Source organism: Acomys russatus, chromosome 14, assembly GCF_903995435.1.
Source record: "Acomys russatus chromosome 14, mAcoRus1.1, whole genome shotgun sequence".
In the NCBI taxonomy this organism is placed as follows: domain Eukaryota; kingdom Metazoa; phylum Chordata; class Mammalia; order Rodentia; family Muridae; genus Acomys; species Acomys russatus.
In genome coordinates this window covers 25087244-25104446 of record NC_067150.1, presented here as the reverse complement: position 1 = coordinate 25104446, position 17203 = coordinate 25087244, and the positions used below count along the sequence as shown (strand labels likewise).

Here is a 17203-nt window from a genome sequence, read left to right as displayed (position 1 = left end):
AGGACGATGTCTCAGTTTTCTCTCTCCATAAGGGTGTATTTGTATATATATGTCTGTACATATATATATACACAATAAATTTAGCAATTTTTCATAAAACTATCTCCGTCTTCAACATGGCTATATATATAGCCAGAAGTCTCGAAGCAGAGCTTTAATGTAGAGGTTTAAATCCAGTTGCAATCATGCAGGGAGTCAAATAAGCCTGGGGTCAGCACCTGTGTGGAGCACTACTGTTGCCCAGTAGGTTTTCCAAAACAAGAAAGTTGAAAAACAACTGTCATAGTGGAGCCCGACTATAGTCCCAGCTACTTGGGAGGCTAAGGCAGGGGATCCCACAAGTCGATGAGTTCACAGCTATACTGGGCAGCACAGTGAGAGGGAGAGTGGGGAGGGAGGGAAGGAGGGAGTTATCAGCAATAAGAAAAATATAGATGACAGTTTTTCCATCAGAACACCACCATCAAACCTTTATCTTATTTTAATTTTTTCATCTAATAAGCTGCCTTTGTTAAATTACTGAAAACTCAAATGAATGAGATAAAGTGGTCCTGACTTAATCACACCCAGAAATGTTCCTTCTCTTTTGATGCCATAGCTTGGATTTCAGAAGTCCGATGACCATGGACTTGGCACATCCTGCCTCCACCTTTGGTATGAACATAATATGCCACTTAGTATTTCCACAAAGGGAAAGTAAGGCTTGTAAGTGTGTTCAAAAACAAAAACAAAAAAAGAACCAGCTCAAGAGCAAGGCCGAGTTTCTCCATCTGAAAGTTAACTTTCCCCTGAAAGAGCTGCATTCCATGGCAGAAATCCCAAGGGTTTGCAGAGTCAATTGGGTAAAGATGACCTTGGCAAACATCACCCCTGGCATATGTGTGTCAAAACTGCAGTTTCCAAACGCTTGAGTAATAAATCTTTAAAAAGAGGTCTAGATGTTTGAAGCTTCAGATTCCGAGGAGACGTGGTGTGAGCTCTGGACTCCAACTACAGGAAGAAGGCTACGGCTTAGTGATGTGCACTTCACTGCTCCCATTCCCATTGGTGGTGGTCGTGATGATGTACTGTGTGGTCTGCTGTTGGCCGGGGTTTGTGGAATCCAGGGGATCACTGTGTGCTGAGGGCTGAACCTGGACTGCACCAGAGAGGGCAGAGGTTTGCTTTTCCTCCAGTTCTGGTTGACTCTCTGATAACACATAATGACCCTAGAGCAGGGAAAAAAGAGATTTGGATGAGAGGGAGGGAGCTACTACAAGAGAGGAAGGCAAATGTCCACAGAATCACTACAAAGAGACTTAACAAGTGCCTCTGAGAGATGCTTTACCCATGGTCCTTTATGAAGGATGGATAAGTCACAGACTCCAAAAGTAATTCATCACACAGCACAATGAGGAACCTTAAGTATAGACATTTGCAACATGGTGATACCTTACCTGGCAAAAAATAAAACATACTTTTAAACACCGGGCACAGTGGCACATGCCTATAATCCCAGCACTCAGAGAGGCAAAGGCAGGTGGATCTTTGTGAGTTAGAGGCCAGCCTGGTGTACAAAGTGAGTTCAGGATAGCCAAGGCTGCACAGAGAAATCCTGTCTCGAAAAACCAAAACAAAAAACAGGCTTTTTAACAGTTGCTTCTAAGAATTTAGAAATTGTCAAGTGTTAAAATTCATCCAAAATGCTACACAGCAAGGCCCTGCTCAATATTCCCCTTCTCCCACAAAAGCTCTATAAGCTAGGAATGTTGGTGGTACATGCCTGTAATCCAAGTACGCAGGATGCTGAGGCAGGAGAATTGGAATTATAAGACAAATTTGGCTTTCTTTTTCTTTTTTTTTTTTTCTTCCTCTCTCTTTTTTATTCTCTCATATATCCCAACTGCAGTATCCCCTCCCTCCCATCCCACTAGTATGTCCCTCGTACCTCTCTTCTCCCCCAGGCTCCACCACCACCTGCCTTCAGAAAAGAGCATGGCTCCCAACATCAACCAAATCCTGCATAACAAGCTACAAGAAGACCAGGCACATACTAGCACATCAAGGCAACCCAGGAGGAGGAAAAGGGTCCCACAAGCAGGCAGAAGAGTCAGGGACAGCCCCTGCTCTGCCTGTTGGGAATTTTACAAGAACATCAAGCAATTCGGCCAAAAGATTATGCAGAGGACCTAGGTGAGACCCCTATAGGCTCCCTGATCTCTGGGAGCCCCCATGAGTCCCAGGCAGCTGATTCTGTGGGCCCTGTTCTTGTGGTGGCCCTTTGGTTCCTCCAAATCCTTCCTACCCCTCCTCTGAAGGACTCCCTGAGCTCTGCCTAATGGTTGGCTGTGCCTACTCCCTCCAGTTGCTAGGTGAAGCCTCTCTGATACAATTCTGCTAGGCTCTGCTCCCAGAACTGCGAGCAGGAAAAACTGAGCTTGAAGGTTTCAATTCTTCCACTTAAGGCCTTGCCTGGCTACAGAAAATGGCTGGCTCAGGCTCCGTGGGCTCATTGCTAGGAGTCTGTGCTAGGGTTATTCTCTTATATTCCATGGAGTTTCCATTGCACTAGGTTTCCACCTCACCCTCAAAATGCGCCCCCTCCCCAATTCCAGTAATTTCTCCTGGTATCTTCCCACCCTCCACCAATCAGCCAATCCTTCCTGTTCCCTACCTTACCCCGAATCCACCTGTGAAATCTATTCTATTTCCCCTTCCCAAGAGATTCTGGCACCCAGTTCCCCGCCCCCACCCCCTCACCCACCAAGCCCTTCTTGTTACTTAGCCTCTCTGAGTCTGTGGATTGTGTGACCATCTTTTACAACTAATAAATACTTATGAGTACACAATTAGTTTGTCTTTCTGAGTCTCAGATATCTCACTCAGGATGATTATTTTCCACTTCCATCTATTTTCCTGCAAGTTTCATGGTGTCATTGTTTTTAACAGCTTAGTAATATTCCATTGTGAAAATGTACCACATTTTCTTTATCCGTTCTTTGGTTGAGGGACATCTAGGTTGTTTCCAGTTCCTGGCTATTATGAATAAAGCTGCTATGAACATAGGTGAGTAAGTGTCCTTGTGGTATGGTGGAGCATCCTTTGTCTATATGCCCAGGAGTGGTATAGCCGAGTCACATTTTTTTTAAAGAAAACCCGTTGCAGTTTAAAGAAAACTGGTTGCACAAGTCTGCACTCCCACCAGCAGTGGAGTGTTCTCCTTGCTCCACATCCTCATCAGCATGAGCTGTCACTTGTGTTTTTGATCTTCGCCATTCTGACTATAGCTAAGGATGCTGAACACTTCTTTGTTTCTTGATCATTTGAAAGTCTTCTGTTTATATATGTACTCCATTCTTTAACTGGATTGCTTGGTTTGTTGATGTCTTGTTTCTTGACTTTATATATTTTGAAAATTAGCCTTCTGTCAGATGTGGGGTTGGTCAAGATCTTTTCACAATCTGTGGACTGTCACTTTGTCCTATTGACAGTGTCCTTTGCCTTACAGAAGCTTTTCAGTTTCATGAGGTCTCTTTTATTAATTGTTAATCTTAGTGCCTGAGCTGTTGGTGTTCTGTGCAAGAAGTTGTCTCCTATGCCAATGCTTTCAGGGCTACTCTTCACTTTCTCTTCTATTAGATTCAGTGTATCTGGTTTTATATTAAGGTCTTTGATCCACTTGGACTTGACTTTTGTGCAAGGTAATGGATGTGGATCCATTTGTATTCTACATACCAGACATCCAGTTAGACCAGCACCATTTGTTGAAGACGCTTTCTTTCTTCCATTGTATAATTTTGGCTTCTTTACCAGTAATCAAGGGGCCATGGGTGTGCAGATTTACGCCTGAGTCTTGATCAATGTGTATGTTTTCAGGCCAATACCATGCTGTTATTATTATTATTATTATAGCTCTGTAGTACAATTGGAGATTGGAGATGATGATACCTCCAGAAGTTCTTTTGTTATACACGATTGTTTTAGCTATCCTGCGCTTTTTGTTTTTCCATATGAAGATTCACGGTCTATAAAGAATTGTGTTAGAATTTCAAGGAGGATTGTGTTGCTGTTTTTACTACTGATCCATGACATGGGAGATGTTTCCATATTCTGATATCTTCTTCAATTTCCTTAAGGACTTGAAGTTTTTATATACAGGTCTTTCACTTGCCTGGTTAGAGTTACACCAAGATATTTATTATTTGTGGTTATTGTGAAGGATGTTGTTTCTGGGATTTCCTTCTCAGCCTGTTTGTCATTTGTATATAGGAGAGCTACAGGGGTTTTTGTTCTTGTTGTTTTGTTTTGTTGTCTACTGAAGGTGTTTATCAGCTGTAAGAGTTCCCTGGTAGAATTTTGGGGTCACTTATGCACACTATCATATCATCTGCAGAGATACTTTGACTTCTTTCTTTCCAATTTGTATCGTCTTGATCTCCTTTAGTTGTCTTATTGTTCTAGCTGGAAACTCAAGCAGTATGTTGAAGAGATATGTAGAGAGTGGACAGCTTTATCTTGTTTCTGATTTTACTAGGATTGCTTTGAGTTTTTCTCTTTTTAATTTGAGGTTAGCTATCAGCTTACTATATATTTTGTTTATTATGTTTAGGTATGTCTCTTGTATCCTGATCTCTCCAAGACTTTTATCATGAAAAAGTGTTGTTTTTTTTAAAAATATTTATTTATTTATTATTATGTATACAGTGTCCTGCCTGCATTTACACTTGCAGGCCAGATGATCTCATTATAGATGGTTGTGAGCCACCTAGTAGTTGCTGGGAATTGAACTCAGGACCTCTGGAAGAGCAGTCAGTGCTCTCAACCTCTGATCCATCTCTCCAGCCATGATGTGCTGAGAAAAAGGTATACTCTTTTGTGTTTGGGTGAAATGTTCCATAGATATCTGCTAGGTCCATTTGATTTATGCTGTCTGTTAACTGCATTATATCTGTTTGGTTTTTGTCTGGATAACTTGTCTATTGGTGAGAGTAGGGTGTTGACGTCTCCCACTATTAACATGTTGCATGGGCTGGAGAGATGGCTCAGTGGTTAAGAGCACTGTCTGTTTTTCCAGAGGTCCTGAGTTCAATTCCCAGCAACCACATGGTGGCTCACGACCATCTATAATGTGATCTAACGTGCACTGTATACATAATAAATAAATAAATCTTTAAAAAAAAAACATGTTCCATGTGTGATTTAAGCTTTAGTAATGTTTCTTTTACAAATGTGGATACCCTTGCATTTGGAGCATAGATGTTAAGAATTGAAATGACATCTTGGTGGATTTTATTATGATAAGTATAAATGTCCTTCTCTATCTCCTTTGATTGGTTTTGGCTGGAAATCTATTTTGTTAGATATTAGAATTGATAAACCAGCTTGCTTCTTGGGTCCATTTGCTTAGAAAATCTTTTTTCCAACCCTTTACTGTGAGGTAATGCCTATCTTTGATACTGAGCTGTGTTTCTTGGATGCAGCAGAAAGATGGATCCTGTCTTTTGCATCCATTTTGTAAGTCTGTGTCTTTTTACTGGGGATTTGAGTCGACTGATATTGAGAGATATTAATAACCAATGATTTTTAATTCCTGTTATTTTGTTGTTGGTGGTGGTAGCGTATGTTTCCTTTCTCTTGTTTTTGCTGGTGTGAAATTGTTTATTTCCTATGTTTTCTTGGGTGTAGTTAATGTTCTTAGGTTGAAGTTCTAGTACCTTCTGTAAGGCTGGATTTGTGGATCAATATTGTTTAAATTTGATCTTGTCATGGAATATCTTGTTTTCTCCATCTATGGTGATTGACAGTTTTGTGCTTGGTTTTTAGCTTTTTTGTTTGGTGGGGTTTTTTGTTTGTTTGTTTGTTTTTTCCTGTTTGTTTGGTTTGATTTTTTGAGACAGTTTCTCTTGTAGTCCTGGCATCCTGGACTCACTTTGTAGTCCAGGCTGGCCTCAAATTCACAGAGATATGCCTGTCTCTGCCTCTCGAATGCTGGGATTAAAGGTATGTTCCACCATGACCAGCTGTGATTCAAAGTTTTGCTGGGTACAGTTGTCTGGGCTGGCACCTGTGGTCTCTTACAATCTGCAAGACATCTGTCTAGGTTCTTCTAGTTTTTTAGCCTTTCCCTTGAGAAGTTGGGTGTAATTCTAACAAGTTTGCCTTTATATGTTATTTTGCCTTTTTCCCCTGCAGTTTTTGATATTCTTTCTTTGTTCTCTATGTTTAATGTTTTGATTCTTATATGGCGAGGGGACTTTTCTTTTCTGCTCCAATCTATTTGGTGTTCTGTAAGCTTCCTGTACCTTTATAGGCATGCTCTTCTTTAGGTTAAGAAAAGTTTCATCTATGATTTTGTTAAATATATTTTCTGGGTTATTGAGCTGGGATTCGTGTCCTTCTTCTACTCCTATTATTCTTAGGTTTTGTCTTTCATAGTATCCCAAAGTTTCTGGATGTTTTTTGTTAGGAACTTTTTAGGTTAAATATTTTCTTTGATTGATGAATCAGTTTTTGTATCTTATTTTCATGTCTTGGATTTTCTCTTCCATCTCTTGTATTTTATTGGTGATGCTTGCATCTGTAGTACCCATTCACTTACCTAGATTTTCCACTTCTAGAATTACCTCAATTTGTGTTTCAGTTATTCTTTTTCATTTTCAGGTCTTGAGCCATTTCCTTCACCTGTTTGTTTTTTCTTGGCATTCTTGAAGGAATGTATTGATTTCCTCCAATTTTTGTTTGTCTTTTCCTTGATTTTTTTTTCATTTCTTCTTTAAAGACCTGTATCATCTTCATAGTTGTTTTTAAGGTTGCTTTCTTTCTTTCTTTTTCTTTTTTCTTTTTCTTTTTCTTTTTTTTTGGTTTATCAAGCCAGGGTTTCTTTATGTAGCCTTAGCTATCCTGGACTCACTTTGTAGACCAGGCTGGCCTCAGAACTCACAGTGATCTACCTGCTTCTGCCTCCCAAGTGCTGGGATTAAAGGCATACGCCACCAGGTCCGGCTAAGGTTGTTTTCTTATGCTTCATCTGTGTTGGAATATTCAGGTCTCATATATGCCAGGATAGCTGTGCTCTGGTGGTACTACATTGCCCTGGCTGTTGTTGGTTGTGTTCTTACACTTGGTGTTTAGATCCTTGGTTTCTGTTTCCTCTCCTGTCTTCTGGTCTATGGGCGGGATTTCTGGTGGTTGTTGTAAACTCTGATCCAGTAAGGGGTCTCTGTCCAAGTTGGGGGCTGGACTTCTGGGGGCTGGCTTGGCCTTTGGTGTAGCAGGGGTTCTCTGCACAATTGGGGGTGGGATACAGTGATGAGGAGGGGAGTGTGGATTGGGGGCACTGAATGAGTGGAGGAGGTCCTCTGGTGGGCCACCTATCTGTGGTTCTGATAGCCAGTTGGTGTGGTCTCTCATCCAGCAGAAAGTCTCTGCCTGAGTTCACCTATCTTTTTTTTCTGGTTTTTTTGGTGGGTTCTTTTGACTGGTGTGGACTGCTTCTGGGCAGCATAAGTCCACCCAAGTTGGGGCTGGGGCACCCAGTGGGAGGAGAAGGCAATGGGACAGGATGGTGGGGGTGGGGTATAGATGGACAGTGGAATGGATCTTTGAGAACCAAATCTAGTGAGTGAGGCTGTTCAGCTGGCAGGTGGATCACTCACTTGTTCTTCTGACTGGCATGGCATGTACCTGGCACATCAAACCTCTCCTAAGGCAGCCTGTGGCTCCAGCTTTGTGCACCAGTACCCTATAGCCAGCTTTTCCTGCACCTCTCCTGACTCTGTACCAGTTTTGCTTTCATAGTGAAACCATTTCTCAAATATGCACATACCCCATAATGAGTTCATTATATTATTCTTTCCCAGCTGAAGTCTTATCATAGTTATGAAAAGTACATAAAATTGTAATCTTCTGGCTAGATCTGGCAGGTTGGTTGTAGTTAGGAGCTGAATCAACATTCACTTGGCACTAGTGTCCTAAGCAATGCACTAAGGATAAAGTAGTAACAACCCAGAGTTCAAATCATGACAACTGACTAAATCACCAATGAAAATAAATAGGAGGCCTGGGGAGGTAACTCAATGGAAGATCACCCACCCAGCATCCCAGTCCCAGCACTTAAAAAAGAAGGAAAGGAGAGAGGGAGGAAGGGAAGACAGACTATGACCAAGCTGTAGCACAGCCCTGGCACAGTGACTTACCGGGGGCACTGCTTTTACTTGCCCAGAAGTAACAGGAGTTGCCACACCACTGTCTGTGATCACAAACTGACCTGGGGGCAGTGTCATCATTTGGATTTCAGATGCTGAAAACAAGAAATAAACAAAATTCAGTGGGCTTAGATTTTAGTGGAAGGTGCTAGAAGAAACAAATGCTTCTCTACTTGTATTATGAGGCTATATCCCAATAAACCCACCATAAACTAAACATACAGTAAAGTGGAATGCATTTAATGCCGCTAAGCTACCAGGCATTGTAAAGCACACATTGAATCCCAATACTGGGGAGGCAAAGGCAGGTGGATCTCTATTAAGTTTGAAGGGAGCCTTGCCAATGTAGTAGTTCCAAGACAGCCTAGGAGAAAAAGTAAGAATAATGTGTGTGTGTGTGTGTGTGTGTGTGTGTGTGTGTGTGTATATATACACTGGTATATATATATATATATATATATATATATATAGTATTATAGCTTAGCCTAGCCTAGCCTAGGCATATTCAGAGCCTGTATATTGGCAATAGGGGGATAAACCTGTTGATGCAAAGCCTACTTTATACTGAAGTGTTGACGGCAATTGTACACCTAGCGACTCAAGGCTAAAGCAGATCAATCTCTGAGACAAGGACAATGCTTCATTGTCCAGACCAGCCAATTAGTAAAATGAGATTCCCACCTGAAAACAGGAACCCAAAATGGTGTGTGTGACTGTGTTCTTGTCCCACGAACAGTAATCCTATGCTGAAAATTCTAAATATACTGGGCCTGGTGGTTCAAGTCTGCAACACCAGCACTCAGGAGGCTAACACAGAAGGACCACAGTTTTGTTTTTTGTTTTCTCTCTTTTGACATAGAGTTTCGTGTATCCCAGGATAGCCTCAAACTTACTATGCAGCTGAGAAGAACCTTGAACTTCTGGTTGCCCTGCCCCCCCACCTCCTGAGATTACAGGCATGTGGTGACATGCTCAATTTATGTTGTGCTATGGATTAAACGCAGGAAGTCCTAAATGTTACCAGCTGAGCTATACCCCCAGCCTGGGCTACATAGTGTGTTTGAGGTTTGCCTGAGCTATATGGGACCCAAAAGCCAAAAGAAAAGAGATCCTAAATTCTACACTGGAGATCATGGAGATCATCCATATCTGCCAGTGCTCACACTCCCACTGAGACAACTCCCAAGGTCTCCCACATTTGCAAGATCTTACCAGTCTGATTTCTCTCCCTACCCATTTTTTGTTGTTGGTGGTGTTTGAAGACAGGGTTTCTCTGTGTAGCCTTGGCTGTCCTGGAACTAGCTCTGTAGATCAGGCTGGCCTTGAACTCAGAGATAGATTGCCTCTGGAGTGCTGGGATTAAAGGAGTGTACCACCACACCTGGCCTGATAGCATTTCTTGAGTGAATGGACCTCTTACAATAATCACTGAGCGTGAAGAGACTAGTACAAAGGGACCATATAAGAAACAACCAGCTGGGTGGTAGTGCACACCTTTGACGCTAGCACTCAGGAGGCAGAGGCAGGCAGATTGCTGTGTGTCTGAAGCCAGACTGGTCTACAAAGTGAGTGTAGGACAGCCAAGGCTACGTGGAAAAACTCTATCTTGGAAAAAAAAAAAAAAACCAATAAAACAAAAGAAAAAAGAAAAAAAACACACAACTAACACCTCCTAACTCAAGTGGCTTCTAAATATTCACAAAGATAAATACTCAAACTTTTTAAACCTTGAAATGAGTCCTAAAAGTATACTTTTTCTAGCTTATTATTTTTATCTTTTATACTGAGATTTGAATTCATGGCACAGGTATATTTACAGCTGCCTACTGTTCACAAGTGAAACACCAGCATTATTTAAGCAAGTTAGAAATTATCCTAGTGCCCCACTGACAGTCTCTAAGCAATATCCCACCAAAATAGCTGAGAGATGAGACTGACTGATGCCAGCTCTGGGTAGTGACAGAAGGTACGCCTGGGACATTGTCTTCTGAGCACAGGAAAGGGTCATGCGTGACAGATGCGGGTGCCAGGATGAACAGGCAAAGATGACGTAGCTGAACATTTATAAGGATAAGAAATGCAGAAGGTTCCAGCAAGTCATGTGTGATGTGTATAAACATCGTGGGTACAAAAATAACACTAAGACACCCACTAGCCATCTTGGACATATTATACAGTACAAGGAAACTGATTTATTGTTTTGAAAACCAGTAAAAAGAAGTGATGAATCTGGCATTTAAAGTATTTTATTCTACTTTTCCTGTACAAAGTGTATCTTAGAGTAATTTTATGATTATAATTTTCCCTTTCTTTCTTGTTTTGCTTTGCTTTCATTGTTATTTTGAGATGTGGCTTTACTATGTAGCTGTCTAACCTCAGCTAACTACGTGGACCAGGCTGGTTTCAAATTCACAGAGATCCTTTGCCTCTGTGTCTGCAACTTTCTCGTTTGTGTCTTTCTATATGGCCCTGCTTGGTCTGGCAATCCTCCCGCTTCTCTGCCTACCAAGTGCTAAGATTACAGGCTGAGGTTACGAGCATGTGCTACCATACCCAGCACAGTTGTTTCTTCTCTGCCTAATTAAAGAGTAGGAATGACAGGACAGGCATCACACCTTGCAAGTCCTCATGAGACAAAGAAGCTGCCAGAGACAAAGATGCAGCCCAATGGCCACACCAGCTGAGCACACTGGGGAGAAGACCCTGACCCTGATTAAGCCTGTAGATCTAGTTGCCAGTCTACAGGAAATAAACCAAAAAAAAAGTACATCAAGCCATAACACAAGGATGCCACCAGTAAAATCAGAATGTGAAAACTACAGGACACGTGAGCCGTGTCTTCACCACAGACACACCAGCTGCAAGGGGAGAGTGAGGCAGTGTGAAAAGACACTGAAGACTCAGTTAGCTGTGAAGGATGGCCCTTGCTCAGAACCCAGTCCAAACAAGAAATTTATAAACCTTTCTCAGTCAATCAAAGAAATATGAATACTGGCTGGATATTGGAACTTTATTTGAAGATATTAAATAATCATTTGCATTTTTAGGCTGAATAATAACAATAGCATGATAATATATTTTTTTAATGTTTTGGGCTAGGTATTTGGCTCAGTAATAGAGAAGATGCTCAGCATATGCAAGGCTTGTGCACCAAAAACCAAACCAAGAATGTCTTGGTGGGGTTTTTTCATTTCTTTTTAGTGTTGTGTGTGTGTGTGTGTGTGTGTGTGTGTGTGTGTGTGTCAGCTACACAGACACATACGTGGAGGCTAGAGGAAGACAGCAGGTGTCTGCCTCTATCCTTACAACAGGGTATCTCACTGCACGTGGAACACACCTTTCACCAGGTGCAGATCAGTCTGCTCCAGGAATCTGCTGGGATCCACTCCCTGGGATAATGCCAGGAGCAGCCACACCCAGCTTTTATTTGGGTACCTGGGATTTGAACTGAGATCCTCATACTTGTGTAGCAAGTATTCTCACCCACTAAGACACTTCCCCAGTCTCCTCTCCTTTTTTTGGAGACAAGGTCTCATGTAGCCCAGGCTATCCCCAAACTTGCTATGTAGCCAAGGATGACCTTGAATGCAAGTCTCCTCCTCTACCTTCTAAGATCTCTGATTTCAGGTGTGCACCACCATGCTCAGTCACTCCATTTTAGATAGTAGATACTAAATGGTTAGAGTGAAAGGATGTCATGGGTAAATTACCTAGTTGGGGGTGTGCAAGAAAGGTAGGGCAAGGCTGGGCAGGACTTAGGAACTGCTGCAGCCAAAGAGAGGGCACAGCGGGTTCATATGCTGTGCTCTCCACTGTGTATAGTTCTGGATTCTTTTCCTAATAAATCATTTCAGTTCCAGACTATTTTTTCCAAATTAGAATGCTAATTCATACTATGATTACTTTAAGTATATACATCATTTCACATTTATTTATTTACTTATTTAATTTATTATGTGCATTGGTGTTTTGCCTGAATGTGTGTCTGTGTGAGAGTGTCAAGTCCCCTGGAAATGGAAGTACAGACAGTTGTAAGCTGCCATGTGGGTGCTGGGAATTGAACCCGGGTCCTCTGGAAGAACAGCCAGTGCTCTTAACCTCTGATCTATCTCTCTAGCCCTTCATTTTAGTTTCTCAAATTGAGTATAAATATCATTTCTCTCTACAGAGAGCGTCCAACCCTGTCTCAAAAAACCAATATATGTGTGTGTGTGTATACATATATGTATATGTGTACACATACATACATATATATGTATATGTAGACACACACACACACACACACACACACACACACACACACACACACACATTTCTCTGCAAGGATCTACTGGCATTGACCATGAGTAAATGTCTTTTCCTGGCAGAAACTATAGCTAGTCCTCATATTGATGACCAATATTTCACTGAAAAGACTGGAAATATAAACAGCAGAGTTTGTTCTTGACTCCATGCCAAATCTACAAAACACAGACAAGGATAATCAGAAAAAAATAGGCCCCATATAAACCAGCAATAGAAGATCAAACTGTGGCAGTGCCTGCCTGTAAGCCCACTTACAGCCAACAGAAGAGGCAGACAGACCTCTGAGTTCAAGGCAGCCTCGCCTACACAGCAAGTTCCAGGGCTGCATAGTAAGACACTGTCTAAAAAAAGAAAGAAAGATATGCTCGCCTGTCTCTGTTGGCCTCTACTTCTCCTGCTTGCTACCACTGGGGTCTGTCACCTGGACCTCATCTGCAGTGATAAAGCTCTCATACCTGCAACCTGATACCCAAGACTTTCATTCCTATGGAGAAGGAGCCAAGGAATCCTACAGGGCTCAGGAAGTCCAAGAAATTCAGCAGGTCCTGGAAGCTTAGAAGTTACAAGACTCCCAAGGCCTCTCTATGCCAGGAAAGCAGCAAACAAGCTATTGTTATCCATGCTGGGGATGCCTCTGTCACCTGTAAATAACCTGTGTTACCCTATAAGCAACCCCTCACCCAATGCTCTTGTAGACAACCCTAATAAACTTATGGGTTCATCAAACTATATTGAGTGTAATAATTTTTGTCTGTTATGTGTCCTTTCTGGGGTAAATAGACAATTATTTACATTTCTCCAAGAAAAGTCACACAACACAGCTGGCATCTGAACAGGGATTGACAGAACCAAAGATGAATTGAGAAGAGTGGCTGCACCACAATGGTCAATGTGACCAAAGCCGATCCAAGTGAGAGTTGTACATCTGTGGGGACAATCCCAATATGGCTACCTTTCCCCCATGACATATGGGATGATATGTCTCTTTGCTATAGTGGCAACTGCAATTAGGTGAAAAGATATATATCCAAAGCCAAGCTGTTTGAGAGTGGTGTATCTTGGGGGTGAGAGAAGAGCAGATCCCAGAGTGGCCCTCTTCCTCTACATGGTATGGAGTAGCATCTGCTGATAAATGAGGTCTACCACATAAGTACAGGAATTCTCTGCTCCCTCAAATATCTGATGTATTAGAGAGCATATTACAGTCCCTGAAAGTAACATGTTTGGGATAAGAGCATAAACAGGTGGTGACAGCTGTTGTACGGTGTTTGCTCTGGGCAATAAGACATGCAGCTGAGGCTAAGCTGTCTGCCCAAAAGGAACTTCCCCATGTAAGGGCAGAATTACAATGGGGAAAAACATATGCATTCTAACCTTAGCATTCTCCTCTGATTTTGTGGGAAAGTTGGAAAAGGGGAGGATGAGATGGAGGTGTTGGCTTGCCATATTTACAGTGGACGGAATGCGTGGAAAAGAGAAAAGGTAAAAGAGCAAGAAGGAAGAGTAAAAGATGAAGTCATAGAAGAGCCCTCAGGTCTGACCTTTAACACAGAGGAAGAGAAAAATCTATGATTCAGCATGCAGATGGGTGGGCTTAATAATGGTCAATACAGGAAACTACGATGACCAGGAATTATTCTGCCTCTGAACTTGACTGGGAAAGACTTTTAAACAAGGAATGGAAGAGCCTGGCTCATGGAACTGTGGGATCAGTCTGGGTGCTACAAATGCAGAGAAAACAAAGTAATTACACTATCCATCCTTCCTTGAGATGAAGGCTGAAAAATCCAAGGCAAGATGAAGGAAATAAGTATCTCCTAGACTGGCTCATACAAGCCATCAGAGACACTTGGTTATCACTGGCCTGGGTTCCTATCAACATTAGGAACTAGAGGGCAACAGCAGATGGACAGCTATTACTGAAGAAAGTGAGTATGAGAGAGACAGAGCCTGATGCTCAGTTCACTGGGCCAATGTACTGTGTTCACCAGAGTTAAGTTAATTCAGCATTGATTCTGGAGTGGTACAGAGTCTTAGTGGCTCTGCTGTGTCGCACAGCAAGATATGATGTAGATGAAGGAGGAGAGAGAGGCTCTGGAAGAACCATCAGTTTGTAAAGTACAAAAGCAACCAATCTGGGATGACAGAAGAGCAAAGCAGACACAGGAGCCTGTTGGGTCACTCAAATGCAAATGCAGAAAGATTTGTGTCAGGTGGCATTCCTAGGGGAAAAGTTGACAGTAAATCAAATTAGTGTTAGTTGAGCCTGGAAGGCTTTAAAGCCACAACAGTTTACTTACAGAAGACATAAATGATAAAGAAGAAGAAGAAGGTGACAAAGATTAAGCTTATTATAGGGAAAATAGCTATCTATATAAAATATGCTACATATATTGTTCCCCTGAAAGAAAGTATACTGGGTACAGAGATTATCCACTTAGCCAGACATGGCCAATGCAGAGGCAGTAGCCACAGTGCTGGCCTGTCAGACAGGACAGGAAAGCCAGCTCAGTGGCATGCACTGCAGGTTAGATTGAGGTCCAGCTCCCCACTTAGGCCTGAGTCGAGGAATCACCAGACTGCTGGGGCTGGGCATCCCGTGCAGCAGTATTCCCTGGACAACCCTTTGTGGGTTTCCACTGAGGTAGGAAATGCACCCAGGGCAGATGGAGAGGTGTCCTTCCCCCTGAGGCTGCTGTTCCTAACACTGCTCTTTCCACAACTGATGTCAGTGATGGAATTTTTCACTCTATATTAGACCTGTACCATGTTTCTTCTTAGTCACTCAAGAGCAATTAACAGCTGCTGAGAGGAGACAGTAGCAGGCCTTCGAGCTCCTGCACACCCTCTGTAAAAAAGGCTACATTATATAAAGCAAACCTAAAGCACCTCACTGATTTGGGAAAACATCTTTTGATTTAACTTTATTTTATTTTTGGTTTTTTGAGACAGGGTTTCTCTGCATAATAGACCTGGCTGTCCTAGACTCACTCTGTAGACCAGGCTGCCCTCTAACTCACAGAGATCCACCTGCCTCTGCCTCCCGAGTGCTAGGATTAAAGGCGTGCACCACCACGCCCAGCTTAGAAAAACATCTTGAACATTAAAAGTAGCAGTTGGAGAGTCTGAATGAAGACAAGCTGTATGGGTGGGGAAAGACGTTTCCTGGGAGCTATAAAGTATGAGCTGTTTGCCAGGGAGGTCCCTAGGGACACATAAACCTCAAGGGTATTGTCACTCTACTGTTGCTTGCATGCCAAAAGTAGGTGGTAAGACCATATTGCTTAAAATACTGTACTTCTTGGCTCTAGGACATGGGGAAAAAATGTGCCTGGATAAGGCTGGAAGCTCCCACTCTGCTAGCTGGCTTTCACTGTTCTGACTGCAGCCAAGGCCACTACACTGGAAGAAACTCATGTCTGAAATTATAATCCAGGACAAAACTGTGACTAGGGAGGTCATAGACCCAAGTAGGGAAGTAATTGTATAAACAGATAGGTGTCTATCAAAATGCTTTTTAAACATTTGTGTTTATGCCCAAATATTTCTAATGCTGTCGGCCTCAGATGTGGAGGGAAATCTCTTTTTTGCAGTTGCTACTTGTTACTGCAGAGAGTCCTTACTGGATTGCTCAGCCACTAATGGTAGAAATGGGGTAGAAAAAGTGTAGGAGCTGGTGACAGGCCTGAACATTGTGTAGCCAGTTCCTCTCTTTTGCTGAGGCAAGAGAGACTCACAAGACTTGGAAAGCCAAGGAAAGGCGTGGGCTAAAGAAGTGTGGTGGTTACAAGGCTCACAAGGGCTCTCCACTACCTCATAAAAGCAGTGAAAATTCCATAGAGCCGACTACAAACTGGGTAGAGCCTTCCAGGAATACAGCTTTTGTGAATCATCAAGCATTTTGGTGACAGGAGCCACTTCTGAGTCACATATAAGTAACCACTTAGCCATTCTCCTGCAGATAATCCCAACAAACTCATTGGTTCAGTAGCGTAGCTTTGGGTGGAATCTGAGCTGCTGCTGGTGCCCTATGTAGGGTGAATAGAAGTTTGTTCATGTCTCCCAGGAGAAGTCACAGAGCATCAACCGAGAAGGTATCAACTCTCACCTCTGACAGCCAGCCTGTTCACGCTCCAGAGCATGAACCTCAGCATTCCAGAAAAGACTACCCATATGCATCAACCTCTGCTCCCTGATAACTTCAAAGCCTGTAGGAGAGGCGGTACAGTGAGGTGAACTAGAAGTAAGCTCTGTAGAGAGAACTCTCGGATTCCAATCTTCTGTTGACTAGTTATGTCTCTTGGTCAAGTTATTGTATGTACATTGCCTTATGTCTAAAATGCCAGAATCATTGTACTTACATCATAGATTTTTTTTTTTAAATACTGATTTTCATATACCTGAGTTGGGCTCATTCCTTCCACACAAGAAGACCCGAATGGGGTTGCATTTGGTTACGTCATGAAGCAGTATGCGGTCCATGCTAATCTTTATATATCATGGAGTCTGCGTGAAAACGGCCCTGTAGGCTCATAGATTAGAATACTTGGTCCTCAGTAGGACTGTTTGGGAAGAATCAAGAGATGTATCCTTGTGGGAGGAGGTGTACTGTGGGGGAGAGGCTTTAAGGTTTCAGAAGCCCATTCAATTCCATTAGCTATTTCTGCCTCGTGGTTGTATTTCAGCATACAGGCTCTCAGCTACTGCACCAGCAG

General features: G+C 42.4%; 1 protein-coding gene across 1 annotated transcript in view; it reads right to left on the bottom strand.

The window, feature by feature from the left end:
• Window positions 1-68: 68 nt before the first annotated feature.
• The window catches only part of Prdm10 (PR/SET domain 10), a 107829-nt gene continuing 90694 nt past the window's right edge, over window positions 69-17203 (bottom strand). The window contains exons 21-22 of the mRNA XM_051156119.1: window positions 8175-8278; window positions 69-1208 (exon numbers count right to left, since the gene is read on the bottom strand). Coding sequence (XP_051012076.1) covers window positions 1005-1208; window positions 8175-8278 — 308 coding nt within the window. The 3' untranslated portion in view covers window positions 69-1004. The remainder of the gene's footprint in view (window positions 1209-8174; window positions 8279-17203) is intronic.